This window comes from Lingula anatina, chromosome 9 (genome assembly GCF_051362555.1).
Source record: "Lingula anatina isolate TDL-2025a chromosome 9, LinAna3.0, whole genome shotgun sequence".
NCBI lineage: Eukaryota > Metazoa > Brachiopoda > Lingulata > Lingulida > Lingulidae > Lingula > Lingula anatina.
In genome coordinates this window covers 1,410,350-1,437,355 of record NC_141775.1, presented here as the reverse complement: position 1 = coordinate 1,437,355, position 27,006 = coordinate 1,410,350, and the positions used below count along the sequence as shown (strand labels likewise).

Below are 27,006 nucleotides of genomic sequence, written 5' to 3'. Positions count from 1 at the left end.
TTTATAATTTATAACCCGAATAGCAGTCCAATTTCTATATGAATTTTTATATTTATATATTAATGGCTGAATAAATTTATGATCTTATGATCTTCTGACATGAAATGTAAAGCAAAAAAATCACAGTTAGTTTATTTTACAGTTGTCATGAATAATCAGAATTTAGGATGCAGTAAAATAAACAAACTCGAGTATGAAGCAACATATTAAAATAATATTAAAAATGTATAGTTTTTAAAAACACTATAATTATTTATTAAAGAAATAATTAATGTTATGAAAAATAAAAATCATTTATTTTGAATGTAAATTGATTGTAATTACATTGACACACGAAACAAACAAAAGTTTGATGTGTGCCAAACAGTGAAACGACCGATTTTTTATCAAGAAAATATTTCAATCGTTGTTTTATGCAAAACACAGATCAAAAACAAACCAAAACAAATCGCAACGTGTTCATTGACGCGCCGTATGACGTCATTTTGCCGAACTCTGAGATGGCCTCGTTTTCAAGACCAAAATGTCCAATCGGGCTGCAGCATTTGCTCACATGATCAAGCTTCGCGTACTCCCAGATCAGGGGACCTCGTGTCGGAGTTGCATTTTGAGGGGTCATTACATTCACAGATTAAGGCGGTAAAAAAGGTTCACCATGGCAGACGGTGCACCCCAACTAACAAGAGACAATACCATGCAGCAAACTGCAAAGGTTGGTTAAAATCCATGTTTTTTCTCAAAAGATACATGACTCTAAAAATGCGCATCTTTGTCCAAAGCCGGTAGTACAAAGTTGAACGTGTTTTCGCCAACCCCTGCCTGTGCGGAAATTTTATTTTTTCAAAAAATATCGATATTTAAGAGTCAAATTTTAGTCCTGGTGGTTCTTGACTGAATAAAGTATCATAAGCGTGAGGTTTTAGGCCTTAGCTATGAAATGTGGATCGATAATAAATGATTGAAAATTGTTGATTTGATTCAAGATGGCGACTTCAAGAAGGTCAAGTTGCCGTATTACTAAGTGGATAAGTTAACTATCGATCTTTTTACCATTCACTGAGATCATTTCAGATATTTTTTGTAATGGTGCTTGATAACCACGGCTTTTTACTCTATAGATTATGTATTTTTATTTCCTTTTGTATAAAAAAGTTTTATTTGTTAAATTTTCAGTCATATTAACCCTTTCCAAACCATATCAGGATTTCTTCGCATTTATTACTCTTCGAGCCCTACCTGGCATTTATAAAGCCAACCTGTATATGCCTTAATTATCTTCAATATTGAGTGTCATTATAATCCTTGTATCTCTCCTTACAACATTGCTGTATAATTTGCATGCAATATTTTTAAAAAATCTTGTTACTGAGAATCAGAATCTATTTTACAACAAAAATGAGTCGTTTTTCATACATCTGCCAATTGCTATAAACTTCTTTCATTTATTATCATCCAATAATATGTTGAATTTTATGAAAATGAATTCATCTTAGTGGCGTACAGGACAGCCAAGTCTACAACAATAGAAAGAGTTCAACTGGTCAATAATTGTGATGTTTGTCCCTCCTGAAAGACATTCGATCTCTTGCTTCTACTGACCTTTGTTTGTTCAAGTATTTACTGAAGCAAAGACACTTGCAGGTTTTCTTGGCCCAGACTGACTAGTTCAAATATATTTGGTCTACATATCACATGGACAGGTACCATGTTAAAATAGGTAGAATACACATCTGAGACTTACTTATTTTGCCAACATGCATACTCTGGCAAGACACAAACACTGTATATGCTGCTGCACTCAACATGATCCTATATTCTTTTATTAAAAACTGGATCCTTGATTTTTTTCAAATGAAATTTTTATCTGGAATAATACTTTTTTGTTATAGGAAGGGATCAGCTTTCTCCAGTCCCAGGGTAAAGAGTCGTTGCTGAACATGCAGGGTTTGAACAATAGTGGAGGCAGTGCTTCCGCCTCTGCAACTGATGACAAACCCAAGATGCCACGAGACAACACCATGATAGGGACTGCCAAGGTGTGGGTTGAAAATTAATATGTGGGGGTGAGGTGGGGTGGGGTGGAGTGAAAGGGGGGGGGTATTTGAAAAGGGTTGGTTACAAGGGGTGAGTAATAGAATAGCTTGGAATTTTATTTCTTTTTTTTTTACTCATTTACTAATTAAGTGATTATTTATTTATTTATTTATTTATTTATTTATTTTTTGTGGTGGTTTTGGGGTGGGAAGGAGGGAGAGAAATGAAAAGGTGCAATTTGAAAGACAGGTGTACCATTTATATTGGAGGTGGTGTTCATAAAAATATTATTTTCCAAGTTTCTATTTTTAATGGGAAGAGAAAAAAGTTGGGCCTCTCTTAAGGTGTATCAGCAAATAGACATCAGTCTTCAAAAATACCATCTCATCCAGAGTTTCCTGGTTGTGTTGATGGTGTCATGACAGAGTATGCCAGATAGACTCTCTACACATCAGTGTTAGTAGTAATTTTTTCTCCTGAGGTCAGATGGTGATTATTTGTGGTAAGCAGGCAACTTGTGGTTAACAACTAGAAGCTGTGGCTGCTAATTCTATACAGATTTATGGAAATTGAATGGAGTACTCCCATGTTTTCAGCTAAGACATTGGGCAAACAGCAAATATATTATATTTATTAAGTGTTTATGTTTAATTTAAAAAAAAAATGAATTTGATAGTTATCTATCCAAAGAGGTAATTGTTTCACTTATTGTTTTGCTACTGTAGATTGGCAGAGTGACAAGTTACATATAATACTCTTTGCTTTTTCATGGAATGTAAAGATGGATTATTAGTTAGGATATTGGTTTAATCAACATAAGCAATAAACTGAATAAATAAAAAAATCAACTAATATAGGACAAAGTCAGTCAAATATTCTGTCCCTTCCATTGAGAAATACTGTAGGTTTCTGATGATTTGAACTTGCATGTGTCTGCCTAGAGCATGCAAGGTTTGCCTCTATAGGATTTATTATGAGCGTTCTATATACCCTTATTAGTTTGGTAGATTTTTCAGAATGTATCAAACTATAGATTTCAAATAGAAACAAGCAGGAAAAGATTTTATGATGAACATCATTTTGGATATTTTTTTAAAGGTTTTGAGAGGTAAGGTATACATACATCTGATTTTCTTTCTTGTTTTTATTTTCATTTTTCTTTTATGTTATTTTTAGGTTGGAGCTCCTCCCGCCCCCACTCTACTACAGCCAAAGATAATGGCCATGGCTGCTCCCCCCGGGGTTTTGGCCACACCCCCCTTAATCTCCCCTCCCAAAGCGGTTGTCCAGACTACCCCACCCCCAGCACAAAAGCCAGTGACGGTGGCCCAGTTAACATCGGCCTTCCCCTCAGCAGCCAGTCACATGACTCCTCCACTTCGCCCTCCAATCACTCAGACTATTGTGATCTCAAAACCGCCATCTTCCTCACCACCCGTCTCGCCCAAAAAATCCCCAGTTCAAATCACGCCAACCAAACTACCAACAGCGCCCCCTATAGTTGTGTCTTCCCCACCACGTTCTACTCCACCAAAACAGCCCCCTGCTCCCATTGTTGTCAACCTTCAGCAGCAAACCGGCCCTTCTGCCTCACCCCCAAAACCAGCGCCCCCTGTTGTTCGCCCTCCACAGCAAAAATCCACTCCCGTGATGGCAGTGAATGTCGGAGCCAAGAGAAAGGTTATTGTTGTGATTACGCTGTGCTGTGAATATATCTACTAGCCATCCACAGAGACACTCAAATCTTTTGCAAGTGCCCCATTTCCCAGAAGAACTTTAGCCCAAAAATTAATCTTAACTTTCAGACTTAAATTTTAGTCTACTTTAACCCAAGAAGAATCGGCAGTGAAATGAAATGTTGGGATCATGGAAAGACAAGGCCAATACTTAATTTAATTTAAATGGATAACTTTGATTTTATCTCTGACTGAATTAGGCCAAGTGAAAAGTTTGTCTTAAAGTTAAGATGTATTTTGGGCTAAAGTTCTTTTGTGAAAGGAGTCCCTGAAGTTATACTGTGGACTATTTCTGATCTGGACATCTTGAAAGTCTTCCTAACGCAGAATTATATTAGACCCAACTTTTATGAAATTAAATCAGATTTTTAGTAACTTCATTACCAGTGTGGCTTAATATGTTATGATAAAACTTGACAGTTAAGAATTTGGACTTTTAACTTTTGATGAAAGACCTTGTAAGTTTTGGAATTGAAACACCTATTCCAGATTATTATTTTTTTCTCCACAAAACATTTTTATTTCCCAAAGAAAATCAAAAAGCTCTTGCATCTTATTTTATCTGTTAAAATGTAAAATTTCATGACAAAGAATGTCAAACATTTGTTTTTAGCAATTAAAGAGCTTACCGAGAAAGAGAGGAAAGTGGAAGAATTCCACAAATTGTTTCCAAAGTATATCCTAAGAAAAATCACCCTTTTTTTCTTTTTATTTAAAATAATTCAGAGTGAAATACATTGATATTAATATACAGTAAAAAAAATCATAATTTAAAACTTTATTGATGCCACTGTCAGTGACTTTTTTCTCCGATTGCTGAGCCACACCTCCCCCCCCCCCCCAAGATTGACTTAGAACCACCAAAAAAAGACAACTGAAAGATTATCTTTAATGTGACAACTTCAGTTTGAGTGTCTCTGTGGAGATATATTACATTTGCTTTGCTTTCTGTAGTTTTTGTTGATGCACAATTGTTTTGTTTTTTAATATTTATTTATTTATTCATGGTCTCTAGAAGGGGTTTGAACCGGGATTTGTGTTGGACTTGGACTAATAAATAAAAATAGGAAAAATAAGACAGTGCACAGTTTGATGTTTCTTAACATGATTTTTCTAATAACATGGTTATGTGTGATCCCAAAAATAACAAAAAGTTGTCTTGTAAACTAATCCTCACAATTTATACCTACATTTTGCTGCTGAGCTTGGGCTGGATTACATTCTCAGCATGTTGTGAATTTTGTACTTGTATATTGGTAAAAATTTTAAAGGTTTGAACAAATTCTCAAAAATTGAAAAGATTTTCAGAAATTACTTTTTATTTAATCATTTACAGAAAGAAAAAATATAGTGTTGGGTAAAAAAAATCATCTACCCATTGCCATTTTGTCTTGTATTATTGTATTTGCTTTCTTAGGCATGCCAAAATATAAATTATATGGCTGTAGTTGTATACCTTTTAAGCTTATTGTATAGTATCTTTATGTTTTAGTCAGGTTTATGGCATATAGAGGGCTCTAGTGTTTTGTATACAAAAGTTCTCAATAGTTAGGGTCACAGCCACCAGATGGTGCTGTATTCTATAGAAATCCTATCTGTATGCAATAGTATCAACAATATCATAATGCATTGTGCATTTTTTAGCATTACTTTGATTAAAGTAGGGCATGAAAAAAAAAACATTACAAAACCAAACTATTGCAAATTTTCCAGACATTCTAAAAGGTTTTATTTGAGAGACTTTGTGGTGTAGTTCAAAAATCCAAAATTTGAACCAAACTAAAAACAGCTGGAGGGAGGGCCTGTGCTAGAATCCTCTATATTTAAGAGGAGAAAAAAATGTTAGGGTCTGAAGGCTGTACCCTTTCCCTGTTCCAGGCACCTGAAGAGCCTGTATCGCCGAATTTGGGTGATCATCGTTATGCGACAATAAAAACACAAGTTGAAGAATCTCCTTCTCCGTCCCAAAAGTCACCAACAAAGGCTTCTCCCTCACCCAAACGAGGGCCGTCTGCCCGGAAAAAAGCAGGAACAGCGAAGGTGCAGAAATGTTCGTGCTTTGTCACATGAATGATCGTAGGGAGGGGGATCCTATGTTTGAGATTTTTTTTCCTCATTTATTTATTTTTTTTATGTTAATTTTTTTTTCACATTTTAGATTAATTTTTAGTATAAATTTTCATAAATATTTTATTAGATTTTCATTTTGTTTTATTGATAATTTATGTTATTTTTATAATATTACATCATTATGGTGTCTGGAATAGGTTTTATTCCATTCTGATTGTGAACAAGAACACACTGAAGTTGAAATAATCCCACTTTACAATTCATGATATTCTCTAAATTAATATGGCAGCCATTTGTGGGTGGTAGACCACTGAGTTTTAAGGGCAGTTATGAGTCGTGCACAACTTTCACTGTTGTGTGTCATAAGATTGCATTAATTCTTTAAAAAAAAGGTTAATTATATTTTGGAAATAAAATTTTAAAAGCATCAAAGGGGTGGGAAAGTTGGCTATAGGAATTACCTATAAAGACGAGCTACCAAAGGTGCTTCAGGTGTCATAAAGTCCTAGATAACTAGATAAGAAATTTTAAAAAATGCTTATTAGAAAGATTGGGTCATTCAGATAACATCAACAAATATAATAACTTGATAGAGGCATGCCAAGGAAATCGACTAATGCTTTAAACAATTTGTCCAATGTTATCGCCAAACCAAGCACTGTCGAGTTGCCAGATATTATTATAATAACTATTATTACTATTATTGTACCACCAGCGTTAGCGCTGGCGGTACACATGGTTTCGGTCTCGTCCGGATCGTTCCGCCGGCTCCGCCGGCTCCGCCGGCTCCGCCGGCTCCGCCGGCTCCGCCGGACGGCTACCGTTACCGCTTCTCCTCCTAGACGGTAAGGCCCCCCATACCCATCTCATGGATTTAGGTCACCTATAATCTCAACTCGTTCCACGTAAAATTTGGGCTTTGTCGGTATTGGGGTCTGGGTGTGGCACTCATTGCAATGCACCCTTGTCCAAAAATGGCAAAATTAAATGCTAATTATCTACCCTACGGAAGGAGTTACGGGAAAATTTTCTACAGACGGCTTTCCAAAAGTCATATGTGTAGATTTCAAATATACCCTCGGATTTGACCTTTGACCTTTACTTCAAGGTCAAATGGGCCAAAATTTTCAAAAAAATGAAATTTTTTACGAAAAAAAAATTTTTTGCCCTGTTATTCAGACACCACACAGACTTAACCAATAATATTATTGGAAAGTGTTACCCTTCAGGTCATCTTTCATCTCCGTGAATTTGGGGTCAATCGGTGCATTTTCACAGGAGTAGCGGCCATAAGATACCGAAACTGAAAACTGTCTCTAATTCGGGAACCGTTAATGCTAGAGACCCATTCTTTTTTGCATTTTGTAGAGCATGTAAAGCCCAACACTGGAGGTGGTCTCGGTTTTTTTGTATTCCATACGGTTTTTGAGTTACGCTGTATCAAAAAGTACATATTGGTGGTGAAAGGAAAATGTACGGAAGCCCACTGGTGCCATATGTAGAAAAAAAAATTATCTCGAAATTTCGAGATACTATTTTGAAATTTGAACAAAAAAATTTACCACCAGCGTTAGCGCTGGCGGTACACATGGTTTCGGTCCCATCCGTTCCGTTCCGCCGGCTCCGCCGCCATGTTACCGTTACCGCTTCTCCTCCTAGACGGTAAGGGCCCCCGTACCCATCTCATGGATTTAGGTCACCTATAATCTCAACTCGTTCCACGTAAAATTTGGGCTTTGTCGGTATTGGGGTCTGGGTGTGGCACTCATTGCAATGCACCCTTGTCTAAAAATGGCAAAATTAAATGCTAATTATCTACCCTACAGAAGGAGTTACGGGAAAAATTTCTATAGACGGCTTTCCAAAAGTCATATGTGTAGATTTCAAATATACCCTCGGATTTGACCTTTCACTTTTACTTCAAGGTCAAATGGGTCAAAATTTTCAAAAAAATGAAATTTTTTACGAAAAAAAATTTTTTTGCCCTGTTATTCAGACGCCACACAGACTTAACCAATAATATTATTGGAAAGTGTTACCCTTCAGGTCATCTTTCATCTCCGTGAATTTGGGGTCAATCGGTGCATTTTCACAGGAGTAGCAGCCATAAGATACCGAAACTGAAAACTGTCTCTAATTCGGGAACCGTTAATGCTAGAGACCCATTCTTTTTTGCATTTTGTAGAGCATGTAAAGCCCAACACTGGAGGTGGTCTCGGTTTTTTTGTATTCCATACGGTTTTCGAGTTACGCTGTATCAGAAAGTACATATTGGTGGTGAAAGGAAAATGTACGGAAGCCGACTGGTGCCATATGTAGAAAAAAAAATTATCTCGAAATTTCGAGATACTATTTTGAAATTTGAACAAAAAAAATTTTTATCTCGAAATTTCGAGATAGCATTTTGAAATTTGAACAAAAAAAAAATTATCTCGAAATTTCGAGATAGCATTTTGATATTTGAGCAAAAAAATTTATCTCGAAATTTCGAGATAGTATTTTGAAATTTGAACAAAAAAAATGCTATCTCGAAATTTCGAGATAATTTTTTTTTTCAACATATGGCACCAGTCGGCTTCCGTAAAAATGTGCAGTACGGTAATGGATAATAAATTTTGAACTCCGGAAAAATAAAACATAATGCTTGGCAAAGCAGACAACTTGTGGTCAAAAATGACATTATTTTATCAAATTTAAACTTCTGCAACTTCAGAGAACCTCCCATTTCAAGAACTTTGACCAAAATGACCTTTTCTTTATTTTAATTAATTTTTTCTGTAGGAAATTTATGGCACATTATGGTAACTCCAAAATTATAACATTTAGTCCCTTATATCTCCAAAACTGGCAGAGATAGGTCCATAGTTACTATTGAAGTTGAATAGGAAGTCATATACTGGCAATCTTACTGTGACCTTGACATTGACCTTTGACCTACTTTTCACCATGAACTGAACTTTGCAAATTTTGCTTCCCTTTTATCTCCAAAACTGGCAGAGATAGGTCCATAGTTACTATTGAAGTTGAATAGGAAGTCATATACTGGCAATCTTACTGTGACCTTGAAATTGACCTTTGACCTACCTTACAATGAACTTAACTTTGATTGCACCATTTTTAGTTATATATATTTTTTGCATATTTTGAAAATTCTTGTTGATTGCATTTTTACAGCTTGTCAAGCACAAGACTGGTGGCTGCACCCCTTATTTTGTGTATGTGGGGGTCTATACGAATGCGCTTGCTCCAGCTGGTGGTACAATATTCGGAGGCGGTATCGCCTCTCTGATCCTCTAGTTATTATTATTATTATGCTGTGGTGCATGGCTATCTCTGGGCAGGGGAAATATTGCCTTTGATATCTTCAAGGTGGGGGAATACCAATATATCTTTGTATAATTTTATTTTCATTTTTGTAAATGACATAGTCTATATATGTTTTTTTTTCTTTTATCCAGTCAATCATCAGAATCTTTATAGCTGTACAGGTTACATATGACATATAAACAAGCCTAATTAGTGGTCTCATCCAAGGATTTAATGACCACTTTCTCCGGTTTGAAATTTAGGAAGTGATTACAATATGGTTTCGAGCTAATTTTCAATTTTTTGTTTGCAATACAATAGTAAAAATTCCTTCTTTTTTTTTTTTTTTTTTGAGAAAATAACGACTTACAGCATTTTAAACTTAGTATTTTGTTAAGAGATATGGCCCCTAAAATAGAGAATTATTGAAGGAAGGGATAATTTAGTTTTTGTTGATAAAATCTAAACTGCATCCCAAGCGAAAAAAAAAATTAAGATACCAGTCTGTAGCCCTTCTCAATGGCTAACTACATTAATGTTATATGAACTGCATTTATAGCTTCATGACTGTTAGATAAACTGAAAAATTGTGGGAAATGAGTTTCAGTGTAAATGTACCGATGAGATAGGTAGAATAATGTTTTAGCCATTTGGTTCTGGTAGCAGCGATTTTGTAAATAATTGTAAAGGTATTCCCCCCCCCACTTACTGTATGTCTCTATAGGAAAGATGGCGGTTGCTTGATATTATTATTATTAGAGGGTATATTTTCTAGAAGTACTGCTAGTTTTTACACCAGAGGCGATGTTATTTAACAGAAGCTTAATAGGCTTAGAAAATTGGTTTTTGTAGAAAACTCTTGCCTGATCTTTTTATTGGCTATTAATCAAATTTAATTGTAATATGTTAAAAACAGCAGATTTAGAAGAAAGCACTGATAGAAAAAATTTTAAAGTAGAATTAAAGAAAAATGATTAGGTGATACTTTACTTGGAAAGTTGGCATCTAGAAATTTATAAAGTGTGAAATATAAAATATTTAGTATGTAAGAGGTTGAATTTCAGGATTTCAACAATCAAGTGTTGCTTGTGGTCACTTTTGGCAGAGTCCGACCACAATGGTCAGTATTTCTGAAGATGTAGCAATAAAATCAGAGACACTCTGGGTCCATCAGATTGAGATCATCACAGTATAAAGGGCAGATTCTTCGTTATCATTCCAGGAGGGTGCAGCCATCTTGGCTTCTGTTGGCAAACCAGACGAAGATGCACAAACCAGGGGACAGCAGAAGAAAATTGAAGAAATCCAAGCTGAGCCCCCAGCTAAGAAACCACGCATGCAGAAGGAAACCACCATGGCGGAGACAGCTAAGGTGTCTCTTCATGTGTTGTATATTTGCCACCCCTTCCTCCAGAGTTTCTTCTTCTTCTTCTGGTTCTTCCATTTTTTTTCATTCCTCTTACCTGTCCTAAACGCTCTTGCCCTCCTTTCCCTTTCAAAAAGATGCCATGAAGCAAAATTTTAGGATTATTTTGATTTTTTTTTTGCATATATATATATATATATATATATATATATATATATAATGTTTATTTATTTATTTACAGGAGGGCAAGGCCCTACTGGGAGGAGAAAAGCTTGGTGATACTAGAACGGAGACAAAGGCCAAAAGAGACAGCAGGCCAACCACCAAACGCAGTAGCACCATTGATAAGGTGATGGCTGAAGGTGAGAATTAAGCCCTCAGTGAAGCATATTTAAAAAAAGATTTCTAATTCATCTCTTTCCAGTTCTTGGAAAAGCAGGGTGAGCTGAGTTCAAAAGTATATTTGCGTTATTACAAATTATTACAAATGATGCAGCGAATTGATGTCATATTGCATCAAGAAGAATGTACGTTTTGTGCGTCATTAGCGCTAAAGAGTGCATTCAAAACAACAGACTTCCCTATCTGCCGATTAAATATGGCCCAACCACTTGAATGCTTGTTGCGTAATCCCTGTGGAGAATCTTTTCAGTGTCTTATCAGGAATGAAGCAGCAAGCTTTTTAGTGTGTTGCCATATTTGATCTCCGGATCTATTAGACTGGGTTTCCACAGATTTAGATCGATCCATCTGGATCGACCTAACTCCCTGGGGGTTCCCGCTAAATTGCTGACAGCTTCCGGGAGCCGAGCGCGAAAAATTGTCCCCCTTATAGCTTTTAGTAGGTGGGACATACATTTAAGCCAGTTAAGCTGACAACAATCTAGTGAGACTCCCCAGGGGGATGGATCTATCTAAATATCTGTGGGAATGATCTATTAGTCCGCTGTTCTGAATGCGCTCTCAAAACTTGGAATGTGCACTTGATTTACAACAAGCTCTAGGCTTAAGGGATTAACACAAAATTTGCTTCTAGGAGGAATTCCAGTACACTTGCTAATCATCATCTTAAATGTGAAATATCCCATTTCTCAGTTTTTAATTGGATTTTATGTACAGACACATTGTGGATTTTCAAGGCTTGATATGATGATCCCTCCTGGGGTTTTTTTTTTTTTTTTTTTTTTTTTTCATAAGCATGAAAATAAATATGTACAAGACTTACCCAGATCTTTTAGATCTGTTTTGGGCCGTCCAGAAATCTGACCCACCTCGGGTCAGAAACTGTATAACAAGAATCTTTTTCTTCCAGCTAAAGAGCTCCTTAAGGCAGAGGGATTCACAGATACCTCCACAGGGCGTGTGACCCGCTCTTCCAGGAGTGGCAGAGCACCCCCTCCTCCACCCCCTGCCAAGAAAGGCCGAGGGGCAGGCAAACCAGCTGGGGTAAGGCACCTTTGTAATTTTTATTCCTATTTTAGGTGCCCTTATTAAGGTTAAAGCCAGAATTAGGAAAAAGAAATCAACATTATTAGACCTATTTTTAAATATTTTGATTTATTTTAATATTAAAATTCAAATAAGTTATCTTAGCACTTTGCAAAGACCAACAGTCTTTGATTTCAGCTAACGGAAAAAAACTTGTACACTGTTTGCTTGCTATGTCTCAGTTGTAATGTGAAAGTGCAGATTCATACTGGGATACCTGAAAACAAGTCATATAGCTTAATAGACACAAGGACCCCATTCCCAGAGATTAGATCGATCTACTTTAGATCGACCTAACTCCCTTGAGTACGCACTAAATAGCTGTCAGCCAAGCGGGCACAAAAGTTAATTACACCCTTACAGCTTGTAGTAGGCGGGACAGACATTTAAGCCGGATTATCTGACAGTAGTGAGACTCCCCGCGGGGATAGATCGATCTAAAAGCTCTGGGAATACACCCTAAATCTAGATGACTACTCACAGGACAGAGTGAATGCTTTCGTTTACACCGACAGACTTCCAAAATTTAGAAGAAATTTTGGGTTTTAATGAAGTCTGTTCTTTTAGTTTTTGATTTAATAACCTCGAGCCGAGAGCCATTTTATTTGGTGAAGCAAAAAAAATAAAAATTGTTAAATCTCATTATCATGGGTTAATGCATGAAGCAGACTCTTCCTCAAACTGGACATAATGGGAACATGCAACACAAATAATTGGTTCTTGGCTTTTTGAAATTTTGAATTTGAAAATCTGCAAGTGATTAGGAATAAATAATCTCAAATTTTCTTCTCCTAGGCTGCCAAAACACCAGGAAAAGGCCGTGGTAGGCCCAAAAAGAACCCTGCTCCCGTTGAGGAAACGGAAAAGAAAGGCGATGAAAAAATGGAAGAGGGTGCCACAGCAGATGCCTCCTAGTTAAAATGCCTGTCTCCATGACAACGGATGCTATGGCAACGTGTATACAACCATGTTTTAAACAACTTTTCTAGGTTGCTGTAGAGGCGGAAGTTCAACATTTTGGCAGCATTTTCAGTCGTTGAATCACAGATTTATTGTAAGGCAATAGTGACTGAAGAGTTGAAGCTGTGGCTTGATTTTTGTCCCTTAAATTTTTTTTTTTTTTTTTTTTTAGCAATTTTGATAAAAGGGGAAAGGAATGATGTACAGTGAAATTTTTAAGTAGAATTTTTTTTTTTTCATGTTTTTGCTTGAGTCAGCACGCTGTAAATTTTTGAGGTTAAGATGCCATTGTAGATGCTTCATCATGATAGTATTTTTGTACAAATTATTTGAAGAATTTTATAGGGATTTTATTGATATTATCCTTTTTTGTGTACATCTAATTTTATATGCTTATAGGGTGAAGATTTTATTGAAAATTCGAGGATGGCAAAATTTGCCAAGAATGTTTCACAGACTTCTCTAAAAAGGATCCAAAATTCATTTTTGTATCTCCCACTATGAAGTGCTGGCGGTTTAGTTTTAATTCAGTTTTAAAACTTTTCAAGGGGATTATGATATTATTTTATTCTGGAAAAATAATCTTTAAATATTTGAGACTTGAAATTTGGAAAGAAGTCGCAACTATTTTTGAAAAAGATAGTGTTTGTGTTTTGAAATGCAGAAGGTTGCCATGGAAACTGATAAAGATTTAAGTATTAATGCCTTTGGCAAATCACCAACCATTAGCAATCATATTCCATTTAAACATCCATTGAAAACCTCAGAAAACATGCCCATATGTAAATGATGCTTGTGCTAATTTAATTATCCTTTGTTATAGTTAATAAGATGCTTTATTTTGCTTTAAGTTTCTCTCAGTTCTCTCTTTTTCATCTGCTAAGAAGAGATAAAATCCAGAAAATCAACATAAAATCATTGCGAAACAGCTGTTTAATTGACAAAAAGAAAAAATCATCAGTTTAGCCACAGAATCATGAAATTCATATTGTCATATTGTTGTGATTTAATGTGTGTATTTGTTGTGTTAGAACCATTTTTAGAATTTTTGCTTTACCTTGTACTACCTTTTAAGCTGCTAAGGTAACATGGTGGCCTTGAAACTTTTTTGACTTCATTTTTATCCTTTTCGTGTAATGATTCTCTTTGTTATGTCATTTGTTAATGATGCTGATTTTTTTTTTTTTTTTTTTTTTTTTTTTAAAGTTTAAAAATCCTTGGGTTCTGATTTGATTACACAAAGAGACACTACTGGTTATATGGGTCTTGTACTGTAGATTCCATTACTCCATTGCCTTTTTTTTAAGTTTGAAGTGAACAGTGGCATATACTTTCAAATGAAAGAAAGTACCGAAAAAAGCTCTTGTAAAAATCGGCTCCCAAGGTTGTCTTCCTTTTCATTATTTTATTGACCATTAGCTTTGGTGGATTGGAATGCATCATGATTAGTGTTTGGGATGAGTTGCTTGTAATGTAGTTCTAGTACGAGCATTGGGTGTTGATTTGCTTATTTACCCATAGGTGTTGCTTTTGCCAAGATGAGACAGAGCAGTTTGTTGCCAAAACATTTAACCATTATTTTAACTTCATGATTGTGAGTTTTAGCATTTTCATTGTCTGATTATAGTCTTATATATAATTATAACAGGAATCCACAATATCAGCATTGTATTCACCAAAATCATTTTGTCATCACTTTGATATAATTATTATAATATGTGGTATAGTCACCAGTTATTGAAATATACATGGGTCAAGTTACCATGGATACAGTTGTCATGGTATCATCTGACCAGTGAAGTAGCTTGGGAGTTACATGGACCCATTTCATGTATAGATTTTTAACAATTTTATTGTTGTAAATTGCTATAATCTTTCAGAGTTTTGCTTATATCTTTCTTGTTCATTTGAAATGTAGATTGCACATTGAAATTTGTATTAGAAAATCTTTACTATCAGGAGTAGTATAATATGTATGTTTTGTGCATTATGATAGTAATAAAAAAAGTTTGATATCAATTCAAAACTGCCTTGTATATTTAATTTTTGGCGCATTTTAATTTTTCCTATGAAACTGTCATACTGGGTATTCTGTTCAAACTCTTGCTGAATGCAATCAGTTTAAGTAAATGGCAAGCCTCCTTAAGTGGCTAGATGGTGATAAACTTTACTGTTCCTATAAATGAAGTGAAAAAGTTTCCAGAAACCGAGCTTATGCTATAAATGTTATTATTATTACTTTCAAGTAGCTTAAAGTAAAAAAAAAAGCATGGCTTGGCATAGAGTACAAATACGGTGAGCAGACACACAGTGTCTGTATATTAAAATCACCAACATCTCCAACTATAGAATTTCTTAATGTGAACAAGAAAGTGCGTTATAAACTTGGTTGCGGTTTGTCTTGCAGTCCGCAACAAAAACGCATGCGCAACAGTAACTTCCGTTGTTTGCTACACGTGAGTTACATAGCACACGGCGAACTTGTAGCTAATCTATAAGTAACCAAAAATGTCGTGGTTATTTGGAGGAGGTAAATCGTCGACCCCGTCAGGATTTCCTGAGATCCCTCTGGCACCACCCCCTCCTCCAGGTGGGGGAGGCGACAAGGGAGATTTGGATAAGGAATACCAAAAGAAGATGGAAGCATACAGGTTCGATTCGGCGGCTCTGGAGCGAGCAGCGAAAGCCGCAAAAGAACTAGAAGCTTCAAGTAAGTTATTTCATGGCGTAAAAAGCTTCACCGGCTGTGTTGCTTTCGGTACAGCTCGCTCCTTGTGGTTTTGATTAAGTATCGTTGCTAGGGAAGTATATTTTCTTGGACAAATCGTACTCCTCTCAATGTAAGTGACGCAATCTTTGGCAAAGGTGTCATTTTACTCTTAAATGAGCAAAATGGTGCTTTAAAGAAGTGGTCACACCTTTGAGTTCATGGAATTAAATGATGGGATGATAGTTATAATGCTCGATGTGAAAAATCAGCGGCTTTAAAGGACTGGGCTCATTAACAACGTGTGAACTTGAAGCTGTGTGAAGGTCATTACATTCTCAGGACAATAAAATAAAACATAAAATGACATAGAACCTGGACTTGGGTTATATTGCTCGTGTCTGCCATGACTTTTATGTTATCAATTATCCCCATACATGCTTGAAGACTTCCCAGATGGAAAAATAAAGATGTTTATCTGCTTTGCATTGTACATTTGAAAAATTCTTCCAGTAACATACTCGGGGGCCCATTCCCAGTGAGAATGTTGTTCTATGCAGACCAGTCCAACTCTGGCTGAATGCAATCACATGCCACACTCAGGGGCCCATTCCCAGTGAGAATATTGTTCTATGCAGATCAGTCCAACTCTGGCTGAATGCAATCACATGCCACACTCAGGGGCCCATTCCCAGTGAAAATGTTGTTCTATGCAGACCAGTCCAACTCTGGCTGAATGCAATCAGATTAACAGATTGACACACCACCTTTTGGTGTTGAGTAGTATACAGAAAAAGCTGGCGAATATATACAAGTATGTTGGAAATAGGGAAGGGTGTTAATCTGATTGCATTCAGCGACCATTCCCACAGAGTTGTATTGGTCTACATAGAATGATAGTTATATTAGGAATGAGCACTTATATAACTGCTACCTTTTTGGTTAGTGAATCTAAAACCACCATTAAAGGACTTAATTATGCCACACTAGTCCGTCATATATGCAAAAAAAAAAATTGAGCATATAAAATTGTTAGACACGTTTACTACATAACATGATAAAGCTTTTTGTCATTATTTTAGAACATGCCAAGGAAGCCTTGGAAATCACCAAGATGCAAGAACAAACACTGCAAATAGAACACCAGGCAAAGATAAAGGTGAGTCTTGGTCCATCAGTACAAATGAAAAATATGACCTTCCTTAATATCTTATTCATCGTCTTATATGTATATTACCTGAATAAATTATTAAATTATTATTAGTTTACAGTTTGGATTTCTAAGGAATGCCTCGCTGCCATTTATAGTTTACATAGTTAATATAATTTGTATTGTGTAGGAATATGAAGCAGCCATTGAGCAGATGAAAGGAGACCAGATACGTATCAGTGAGGAGGAGAGGAGAAAGACTCTAGGCGAACAAGCAAAACAGCAGAAAGCGCGAGCAGAATATGAAGATCTTTTGTCACGTCGACGTTACGATGATCAGCTCGTGCAACAGGTGTAGTATTCTAAGTATTTGAGTTTGAAATAAATCAATCTTTTACTTCTGTTTAAAAAAGATTCATCTTCTGATATTGATAATATTGAAGGAAGGACCATGTCACAATCAATTTTAATATTTATATTGTAATTATAATTGATTTTTTGTCTATAATTATTATTTATATATTGTATGTACATGTGTAATGTTTGTAAAATTTAACCTTTTAGTGGTAATTATTTTAAGTGAATTGTGTGTGTGTGTGTGTGCGTGCGTGCGTGCGTGTGTGTGTGAAAGAGAGACAGAGAGGGAGGGGAAGGCAGATGTTCCCTTCAGTCAGCTAGAAGTCTGTATTTTTCTCTCAATTTTGTAGCAAAAGATGCAGGAGCAACAGCTGAGGTCACAAGAAGAGTCTGTTCAGAAACAGGAGGCAATGAGGAGATGTGAGTAGGAAAGTTTATAAGTTTTTACTTGTGTAATGGCTAGAGTTTTCTTTATATTAGATTATTAAACAGTTTTTGTTTTGACAGCTGAGCATAAACATGATACGAAGTACAGAAAAGTTTTTTTTCTCATTTTATAGTAATGCTGATAAGTTGGATCAAAATAATAAATTATTCTACTGATATTTATTTTATGTATTACTAATAAGAAATTTATTTCTTTCAGGTGTTCTTAAAATTAACGCATCATTCAAAAGTATATTTAAAGTATCAATACAAAAAATTGCTAATGAACAATATTATCATTGATCAGAATCCAAACTTGAAACAGCTGACAGGGTGAAATAATTGATAATACTTTAATTTCTAGCCACAATAGAGCACGAGGCAGAACTACGGCACAAGTACGAGATGATGAAACTTGAGGCAGAATTACGAGGAAGAGCCAAAGTGGACCGAGAAAACAAAGACATTATAATGGAAAAGGAAAAACTTAAAGCGGCAGAATTAAGGACGACAGTTTTAGAATCTATAAAGTAAGGAAGTTTGATAATGAAGTTTTGTTGCTTTTTGAAAAAACGAACAAGAACTTAACAAATAAATGCCATGAACTTCAAACTGAAGTATATTTTTTTATATATGTATTTAAATAAGGGCCTACACCAAGCAATAAGAGATTTTTAATTCATAGAAAATGTCTGATTCCTCACTTTCAGAACTGCTGGTTCAGTCCTAGGGTCAGGGTTTCAAGCCTTTATATCAGACTGGGACAAAGTATCAGCTACAGTAAGTAAAGTTAAAACCACAATGTCAAAGAGAAAAGATGTTGCAGATGCACACGAGAGATCCCTTGCGTGGGAGATGTATGCCAATTTTTAAAATATTCTTTTTTTTATTTAATTTATTTATTGTTTTTTAGGGATATGATGCTTTTTAGATAGTTAATTTGAATCATAACAATATTTATAATTAATGGTGCGTTGAGACCTTTACTCTATATTTCCCCAGGCGGCTGGTTTGACATTGCTAGCAGTGGGAGTGTACACTGCTAAGTATGGTACAGGGGTTGGGGCGAGGTTTATAGAGGCTCGGCTCGGCAAACCTTCTCTAGTCAGAGACACATCAAGACTGTCCGTGTTTGAAACATTGAAGCATCCCATAACAGTGAGTAGTTTATTTAGTCTTTCACTGATAAAAAGTCATTTCTTCTTCAATGGTTTGTTTATTGCTATCTATTTTCAAATTATTACCTTTTTTATGAGTTCAAGATATGTCATAGGCTAACTTTTAAAATGCATTTCCAAAAGTTCACTGTGCACAATTTCATTTTTGATTGTAATTTTACAGACAACAAAACGGCTGTTTGCCAAGCCCCAAGATGCAGTGCAAGGGATTATACTAAAGGTGAGTTGGTTTTTATGTCATTTACTTGTATTTGATAAAAGCTCAGTCTGTTTCATTTTTATGTACAGACACAGATGTGTCTGTACATATTGCCATCACCTGCGGCTGTCGTCGCCGTCGCCGATGCCGATGCCGATGGCGATGCCGATGCCAATGCCGTCGCCGTGCACTTTCCTTGTAAACACGATAAGTGGAGGGCAGTTTTACTTTTTGGCTTTATATTTACAGAGCTGATGAACATTCATAAAACGCAGGTCAAGTTCGAAAATCAGCATGATCGGGCCATTATTGTAGAAGTTATGTTGTTTTTTCACTTTTCAGCATATTTTTCACTTTTCCTCAGATTCAATTCTTAGGCATGATTACAGTCTCATTATTAAACTAATAAGATACGTTAAAGTTTTTGTTTGACATTTCCTGCATCTTTACAACATTGTTAGTTGATTTTGTAAAAATGATGGTAAACTTGTTATCGTGTATTGTGTAATAAAGTTTCAAAAATGGAAATAAACTCATATCATTGCAGTTTGTCAGATTCAATCATTCACTATGTTCAGAATCTCAGAATGGAAGAAATTGGACATTTAACACTGCTCTGTTGATATTTTTCCCATCTCATCAATTTTCTTAGTTGATCATATAAAAATGGCAGTAAACTGTTAATTTTATTTTATGTTAAAAATTGTTAAAAATGGAAAAAAAAAACATTTCAGAACAGTGCTGTCTTGTTTACATTTTGGCATTTTCAAGTTGTGACTTTGAAGTTCCATGGGCCTGAAGACCTTTGCTAGTCACATTTTCTGAATATCCATGATACTCATATTTTATTATTAAAAATTGATGGTCATCATGCTGTTAAACATTATGTAATATTGCATCAAAATTTGAAAAAAACCTATTTTGGGCACTGCTCCCATGATGACCATTTAAGAATAAAAACCATGTCACTTACTGTTCTCAAACAGTACAGTAAATATATATAGATGTGTCTGTACATATTGCCATCACCTGCGTCTGTCGTCCCCGTCATCGCCGTTGTCGGCGCTGTGCACTTTCATTGTAAACACGATAAGTGGAAGGCAGTTTTACTTTTTGGCTTTATATTTACAGAGCTGATGAATATTCATAAAACGCAGGTCAAGTTTGAAAATCAGCATGATTGGGTCATTATTGTAGAAGTTATGCTTTATTTTTCACTTTTCAGCATATATGCAACACTGTAAACACTTTCCAAGGAAAACTGATAGGCCTGTTGTCATGAAACTCACAGAAGTAATCTATCTTACTAAAACGCAGGTTGAGTTAAAAGATCAGCATAATCGGGCCATTATTTTAGAAGTTATGTTGTTTTTTCACATTTCCTCAGATTCAATTCTTAGGCATGTTAACAGTTTCATTATTTAATTAATAAGATATTAAAAGTGTTTGTTTGACATTTCCTGCATCTTTACAACATTGTTAGTTGATTTTGTAAAAATGATGGTTAATTTGTTATGGTGTATTGTGTAATAAAGTTTCAAAAATGGAAATAAACTTATATCATTGCAGTTTGTCAGATTCAATCATTCACTATGTTCAGAATCTCAGAATGGAAGAGATTGGACATTTAACACTGCTCTATTGATATTTTTCCCATCTCATTAATTTTTTAGTTGATCATATAAAAATGGCAGTAAACTGTTAATTTTGTTTTATGTTAAAAAATTGTTAAAAATGAAAAAAAAAAAACATTTCAGAACAGTGCTGTCTTGTTTACATTTTGGCATTTTCAAGTTGTGACTTTGAAGTTCCATGGGCCTGAAGACCTTTGCTAGTCACATTTTCTGAATATCCATGATACTCATATTTTATTATTAAAAATTGATGGTTATTATGCTGTTAAACATTATGTAATAGTGCATCAACATTTGAAAAAACCTATTTTGGGCTCTGCTCCCATGATGACCATTTAAGAAAAACCATGTCACTTACTGTTCTCAAACTTACAGGAAAGAAACATGGGACTAAAATATAGCTTCAGTAGGCAATGCAATCTGCCAGTTAAACAGTTTTTTTGTGAAAATTTAATTTTTCACATATTGGCATTTTCAAGGTGTGACTTTGATGTTCCACAGGCTTGAAGACCCATGCTTTCACATTTTCTGAAAATCCAGGATACGTATATTTTATTATTAAAAATTGATGGTCATTATGCTGGTAACCATTATGTAATATTGCATCAGAATAGAAGAAAACACAATTTTAGGTGCTGCTGCCATGATGACCATTTTGGGAAAACCATGTTACTTATGATTGCCAAACTTTCAAAAAAGAAATACAGGACTAAAATGTAGCCTGAGTTGGAAAAGCAGTCAAATTGACTTCTTTCTCTGGAAGTTTTACATTTTCAAAGGGTGAACTTGAACTCCCATGGGCCTGAAGCCTTATGTTTGTTACACATTTTACTTACATTGGTATTACCTGTTGAGCATAATTAAAATTTGATGTTGAATTTGCAGTTTAACATAATGTACTTTTGCATCAGAATTGACAGTAGCCTATTTTGTAATTTCCTGCTTTTTGTCTGTACATTTGACAGCTTTGCTGCCTTGTTTAGTGTCAACTTACAACAAGTTTTTTTATCTTAAGCAAAACCATAAATTCTCTTTTTTACTACTTCAATCTCTTTTCAGCCTGATTTAGAAGAGAAACTTAGACAGATAGCTATTGCTACAAAACACACGAAAAAGAACAAGGGTTTCTACAGAAACATTCTTTTCTATGGTCCTCCAGGCACTGGTAAAACAATGTTTGCTAAGGTTAGAGCAATATTTATTTATTTATTTATTTATTTATTTATTTATTTATTCATTCATTCATTCATTTATTTATTTATTTATTCCAAATTAAACATTTTCAAAATGTTATAAAAAGGTGGAGAAGTGTATTCTAAATATTATAAGTTAAAAAATGAACAAATAAATTCTGATTCACTTCTCACATTTCAGAGCTTGGCCTCTCACTCAGGAATGGACTACGCCATCATGACAGGCGGCGATGTAGCCCCCATGGGGCGGGAGGGAGTCACCGCCATGCACAAGGTTTTCGACTGGGCACAAACAAGCAGGAGAGGGTGAGTATTCTGACTAAAATCAAGGAAACTGTAAATGATGGGTTTATAGCCTGGTATCCTTGAGAAATTAAAGCAGCCCTCTTCACAAATCAATTCAGAAAACACTGAAAATAATATTTTATGTAAAAAAAAAAATGCCACATTAGCTTTCTCTCTCCTCCAGTGAAGGCAGGTCAAAGTTCACCATTTCGTCAATTACCCAATCAAATTGCTAAGCCTGGTTGCTGGAAAGTTCTAGAATAATGAATCTGAGAGACCAAAAAGACCAAAAAAAAAAGTTCTACAGGGCTTAAGTCCATGAATAATATGTAATGACATTGTTGAAGAGCTATCTACCTGTGAACAAAGGTTGTCATCTTGTCAAGGTGAGAACTCTGTCTTAACACCTACAGGGCTTGTAGAGTTTAGATTTTCCATGTTTGAGGCCTGATAATAATTTGCAGTGATCACTAATATTGTGTTTACTTGGAAAATGTGCTTAATATTAGCTCTTTTTTTAATCTGGGCTACGAAGGTGTTTATAGTATTTGTTGAGGAGTGGTTTTATAAGTCGCATTTATTTGGAATTTCATTCCAAAATGAATATGTAAGTTGTTTAATATATCAGATGTTGACCTTTTACAGTAAAATTTTCCTCACTTTAAAATTAATTTATATCTTTAAATGCATGAATCTGTTGGCCATATTAGGTAACAAACTTTTCAAAATTAGCGAGAGGTCCATTGTCAAGTTTGATGAAATTTTCAAGATGAAAAAAATTTACATTGGTGGAGAATCATCATCTGACAAAATTTTCAAGATCGACTGAAATTTCAAGTTTTTACCATACTTCTTTTGTAACTGAGTATTATTCCAGGCAACTAATTAAGTTATCACAATTTTTCAAATATAAAGTTTCTTCTGTTTTTCAGACTTCTCCTGTTTGTTGACGAGGCAGATGCATTCCTACGGAAAAGGAGTCAGGTAGATATCAAATATATGCACTGGCTCCTGCATCCTCCCCTCCTCTCCCTACACCTCTCTCACTCTCTCTCTCTCTCTCTCTCGTTACAGTACTTCATTTGCACAAAAAAAGAAAATTAACACAAAGAGTTGAAATAGAGATGCCATTGGGATAATTTAGAATGATGATTCTATTAATTTTAATGAGTGATACTATTGATATTCCAGGAGAAAATCAGCGAAGATCTTCGGGCCACGCTGAACGCTTTTCTCTACAGGACTGGTGAACAGTCTCACAAGTAAGAGTTTCAACAGAACTTTTTTTCCCCAAAATCCAGGTTTTTAGAGGCATGCCTTGTGCTATTTTCTGTTTATGTGTGTCAGGGCTAAGCTGACTAAATACTGATATACAGAATGGTGAAAAAAAGACCACTGCCTGTAGTTAAAGCAATAATAACTCTTCCTTTGAGATTCAAAATTCCGCATGAAATACATTGTAAACAACGCATGGAAATATATTCTATTGTATTTTACCACTAAAACGGCCGTTATTGTAGTAATACTAAAATCTGTGCTTGTCAATAGGGCTTTCGATGCCTTTTCTTCCCGGTCATCAAGGCATTCGTTGCTAATGACGTAATGGTGTCACGCGGATTCTCGCGTTCATTCGAGACCAAAATAACATATGGCGCGAAACGCATTAATGCAGACGCAGACATAAGTTGCGAGTTTTTGTACAGTGCGTCGGATAACGAAAAGCCCAGAATGGCACACATTGTGAATATTAATGTATTTTTAACAAAAAGACGAATATATCTAATGAATCTTATATAGTGTTGTTGTTGTCTGCTTTTCCCGCGGTTTTAAGTAGGTCAACAGTGACTATGCGATGTCAGAGAGAGCTCCGTCAGTTAAAATCTCTTAAGAGATTTTAACAAAAAACCGTACGTTTAGGAAAAAAACCCTGGATTAACTTTGAATGCAGGAATGGGGTCGTTGACCATTGGTTAGTACGGGAAAATTGCCGTTTTTTCCGGGAAAATCCAATTTTTGGCCAAAACGAAGAATTATTATGACTTTAACTAAATTTTAAAATAATTTCCTAGATTAATAGACCAAGTGTAGTTATTTACAAGTTGATCGCTCAATTCATCTGTTTGCTGAAGAGCTCAATTTTTTATGTTATTTTTCACCACTCTGGTGTTATTCAGTTAATATCTGCAATTGTCCCATTAACACTATGGTATAACTCTTGTGAACTAATAGTTTTCTTAAAGTATGTATTTACTCAGTGTGGTTCAGACAGGCCATGGTAGATTTTGGTGCTTTTTTTCACTTTTTATATTTTATTTTTAATTTGAAACAAGGTTGTGTGTGATGGTGACCTACTTTTCTACCAAAAATCACTTCAAGCTTTTCATGCCTGTGTAGTACTTCTTTTCGAATTTAAGTTGCCTTCGTGCCTTTCAGATTCATGTTAGTACTTGCCAGCAACCAGCCAGAACAGTTTGATTGGGCAATAAATGACCGTATTGACGAAATGGTGAACTTTGACCTGCCCACGCTGGAGGAGAGAGAACGCATGGTGCGGCATTACTTTGACAAGTTTGTGCTGAAACCAGCATCAGAAGGAAAGAAGTGAGTAGAAGACCAGTTAACGTGAAAAGTGATTAAAGTTACATATGAACCTAGTGGAAATTCCCTATAGGGCATGTATAAACCACCTATACTAGTTCCTGGTATAATATAAAAGAAAAGGACAGAAAATATAAAATATCAAACATCTTTTTTCAGGAAGTGAGATGTTTCTCTTTTGTATTTCTTTAATTAAGTTCTGCTATTTTAAACTAAATGATGGAACTTGGTCAGGTTTAGTTGCAAAGACTAGACATATATGTAACTCAAAGTGGGGTATTTGCCCCTTGTCCCCTCTTATCATTTTTGCAATTACCTTTAAAACAAGAAAAAATTATGAACCAACAGAATAACACCCTTTTCATAATTTTAGGCTACCAACATTGGTAGTCATTGATATATCTTTTGTGCACAGTTTCACAAATGGTGACCAGTTTTTATTCTGATATATTCCAGGAGGTTAAAGGTGGACCAGTTTGACTACACTGCCAAATGTTCTGAAATAGCAAGGATCACTGATGGCTTATCTGGGAGAGAAATTAGTAAACTGGGAGTGGCCTGGCAGGTAAAAATTCTCTCTCTCTCTCTCTCTCTCTCTCTCTCAGTTTAGTAATTTTAAACCTCAATAATAATATTGCAAAGTATGGGTGTAAAAACTAGATTAAAAAAAAAAACTATCACATGATGATGAAATATTTCTATGTAAAGAGCACAATACCCGTTAGACCTTTATATAGCAAATGAAATCAGTATTCCAGTAAATTTTAGCAATTCTACAGTAATCGCCATAGTATTTCATAACTGTTGAAAAAATAAATTTCTTGTAAAACATTTTCTAGTCGTAAATGCTTCATTTTACCATCACAAATGAAATTCAGCAGTCTCCATCTAATCTTGGGATCGACTCATAAACTAGAAACTTTCAACTTTTAAAGTTCGTGTAGTTCTTATAAACCAATAATTCCCCAACGGTTTTGGATGTGACGTGTCCTGTCAGTTAAGATGAAAGGTGTTGACATCTCCAGCAAATTAATTCACGCCCAAAGAGTATACCCACTAATATGTCAAATATGGGATGTTTCCCTTCCAGGCAAGTGCCTACGCATCAGAAGAAGGCGTACTGACGGAGGCCATGATTGATGCACGTGTACAGGAGGTCATTGAAGATCACGCCAAGAAGATGAAATGGAAAGAAAACGACGAGAAAGAGACGCTGCACGACACGGCGCCAGACGTTTTCCACTCTCAGAAAAGTGCTTCCACTTCTATCAAACCACCAAAGAGCACACAATGATGTCTAGGCAAATTAGTTTGAATTAAAGTAATTGTTGGGGAGTTTTATTGTAATGCTGTACAGAAATGTGAACTGCCAGATGCATTTGAAGGAGATGCGAAGTGTTATGAGAGGAAGAACAATGCTCACTGCCAAGACTCCTTTGTTTTCAATACAGGAAGGGGGATTTTTCCCTTTACAGGATTTCATGCTCTAGAAAAAAAGGACAGCTTCCAAATTTCATCACAAAAAGGCTTGGCGAAATCTTTTGCTAGAAGACATCATATGTGTGTGTTGGGTGGGGGTGGGGAGACGTTTTCACCCTAAGGTTTTCATTATTTCTTAAGGTCATCTGATGCGTGTTTTTCATAGACACTTTAAACCAGGACACGTTTCCTTCCTTTACAATGAAAAATAAATTGTTTGATTTTATATATTGAGAAAAATACACCCACACACATTGGAAGGGTAGGGTTGGCGTATCAGAACATAAAAATGAATGACACCATTAATTTTCTAGTTATTTGTAAATCGCCACCCATTGTAATGGCTATTACTGGAAGAATTGTGCTTGATTCATGACGCTTTTCTGGTTATGTTCGAAGTGATAAAAAAAGGGCACAGCATGACTACTAATGAGAAGAAATTATTATTCTATTCATTTGTACGTTCAGAAAGTAACGTTTTGTGATGACAGAAAGTCACGGTTGCTGGGTGTTATTTGTAATTTAAATGAATGTAGTACTTTTAAGTTTATTAATTGTGAAGAAATTACATCAACTGCTGCCTTGACATTAAAGCATTCTTAAGAGTATTTGGATTTTGTTTTATGGAGTAACATTTGTGGAATCAAGTCGGGATGCAATCGACCGAGGCTTAGCCTGCTATACGGCAAAAGCAAAGATTTAATATGGGGGACAGAGGAACTGGTAAAGCACTAGACTAAGGGACCATTCCCACAGATATTTAAGCCGGTTAAGTTGACAGTATTTAGTGAGACTCCCCAGGGAGATAGATCGTTCCAGATGGACCGACCCAGGGCTGGG

General features: G+C 35.5%; 2 protein-coding genes across 3 annotated transcripts; both read left to right on the top strand.

Annotated features, from left to right (window-relative positions):
• Positions 1-538: 538 nt before the first annotated feature.
• On the top strand, positions 539-14,986 carry LOC106161541 (uncharacterized). Of its 2 annotated transcripts, XM_013538534.2 has the most exons (8): positions 539-712; positions 1,890-2,036; positions 3,211-3,714; positions 5,649-5,810; positions 10,369-10,518; positions 10,754-10,874; positions 11,825-11,958; positions 12,796-14,986. In XM_013538534.2, exons 1-8 carry the CDS (start codon positions 656-658, stop codon positions 12,913-12,915), a joined length of 1,395 nt encoding a protein of 464 aa, XP_013393988.1. In that variant the 5' UTR covers positions 539-655; the 3' UTR covers positions 12,916-14,986. The 2 variants fall into 2 exon arrangements, with proteins under 2 accessions (XP_013393988.1, XP_013393989.1); XM_013538535.2 differs by lacking the exon at positions 5,649-5,810.
• Positions 14,987-15,392: 406 nt separating this feature from the next.
• Positions 15,393-26,774, top strand: LOC106161542 (ATPase family AAA domain-containing protein 3). Its single transcript, XM_013538537.2, has 15 exons — positions 15,393-15,670; positions 16,750-16,826; positions 17,008-17,169; positions 17,525-17,594; positions 17,965-18,130; positions 18,311-18,380; positions 18,603-18,758; positions 18,942-18,998; positions 21,671-21,796; positions 21,986-22,110; positions 23,022-23,073; positions 23,281-23,351; positions 24,523-24,690; positions 25,144-25,252; positions 25,778-26,774. Exons 1-15 carry the CDS (start codon positions 15,469-15,471, stop codon positions 25,979-25,981), a joined length of 1,815 nt encoding a protein of 604 aa, XP_013393991.2. The 5' UTR covers positions 15,393-15,468; the 3' UTR covers positions 25,982-26,774.
• The last annotated feature ends 232 nt before the right edge of the window (positions 26,775-27,006 follow it).

What these genes read in the sequence shown, in the direction of transcription:
- LOC106161542 (XM_013538537.2), top strand. Translation starts at nt 15,469, where the DNA reads ATGTCGTGGTTATTTGGAGGAGGTAAATCGTCGACCCCGTCAGGATTT. An exon ending in TGCAAGGGATTATACTAAAG is followed by an intron (nt 18,999 to 21,670) that starts GTGAGTTGGTTT and finishes ATCTCTTTTCAG; the next exon opens with CCTGATTTAGAAGAGAAACT. An exon ending in AACTGGGAGTGGCCTGGCAG is followed by an intron (nt 25,253 to 25,777) that starts GTAAAAATTCTC and finishes TTTCCCTTCCAG; the next exon opens with GCAAGTGCCTACGCATCAGA.
- LOC106161541 (XM_013538534.2), top strand. Translation starts at nt 656, where the DNA reads ATGGCAGACGGTGCACCCCAACTAACAAGAGACAATACCATGCAGCAA. An exon ending in ATGTCGGAGCCAAGAGAAAG is followed by an intron (nt 3,715 to 5,648) that starts GTTATTGTTGTG and finishes TCCCTGTTCCAG; the next exon opens with GCACCTGAAGAGCCTGTATC. An exon ending in TGATAAGGTGATGGCTGAAG is followed by an intron (nt 10,875 to 11,824) that starts GTGAGAATTAAG and finishes TTTTTCTTCCAG; the next exon opens with CTAAAGAGCTCCTTAAGGCA.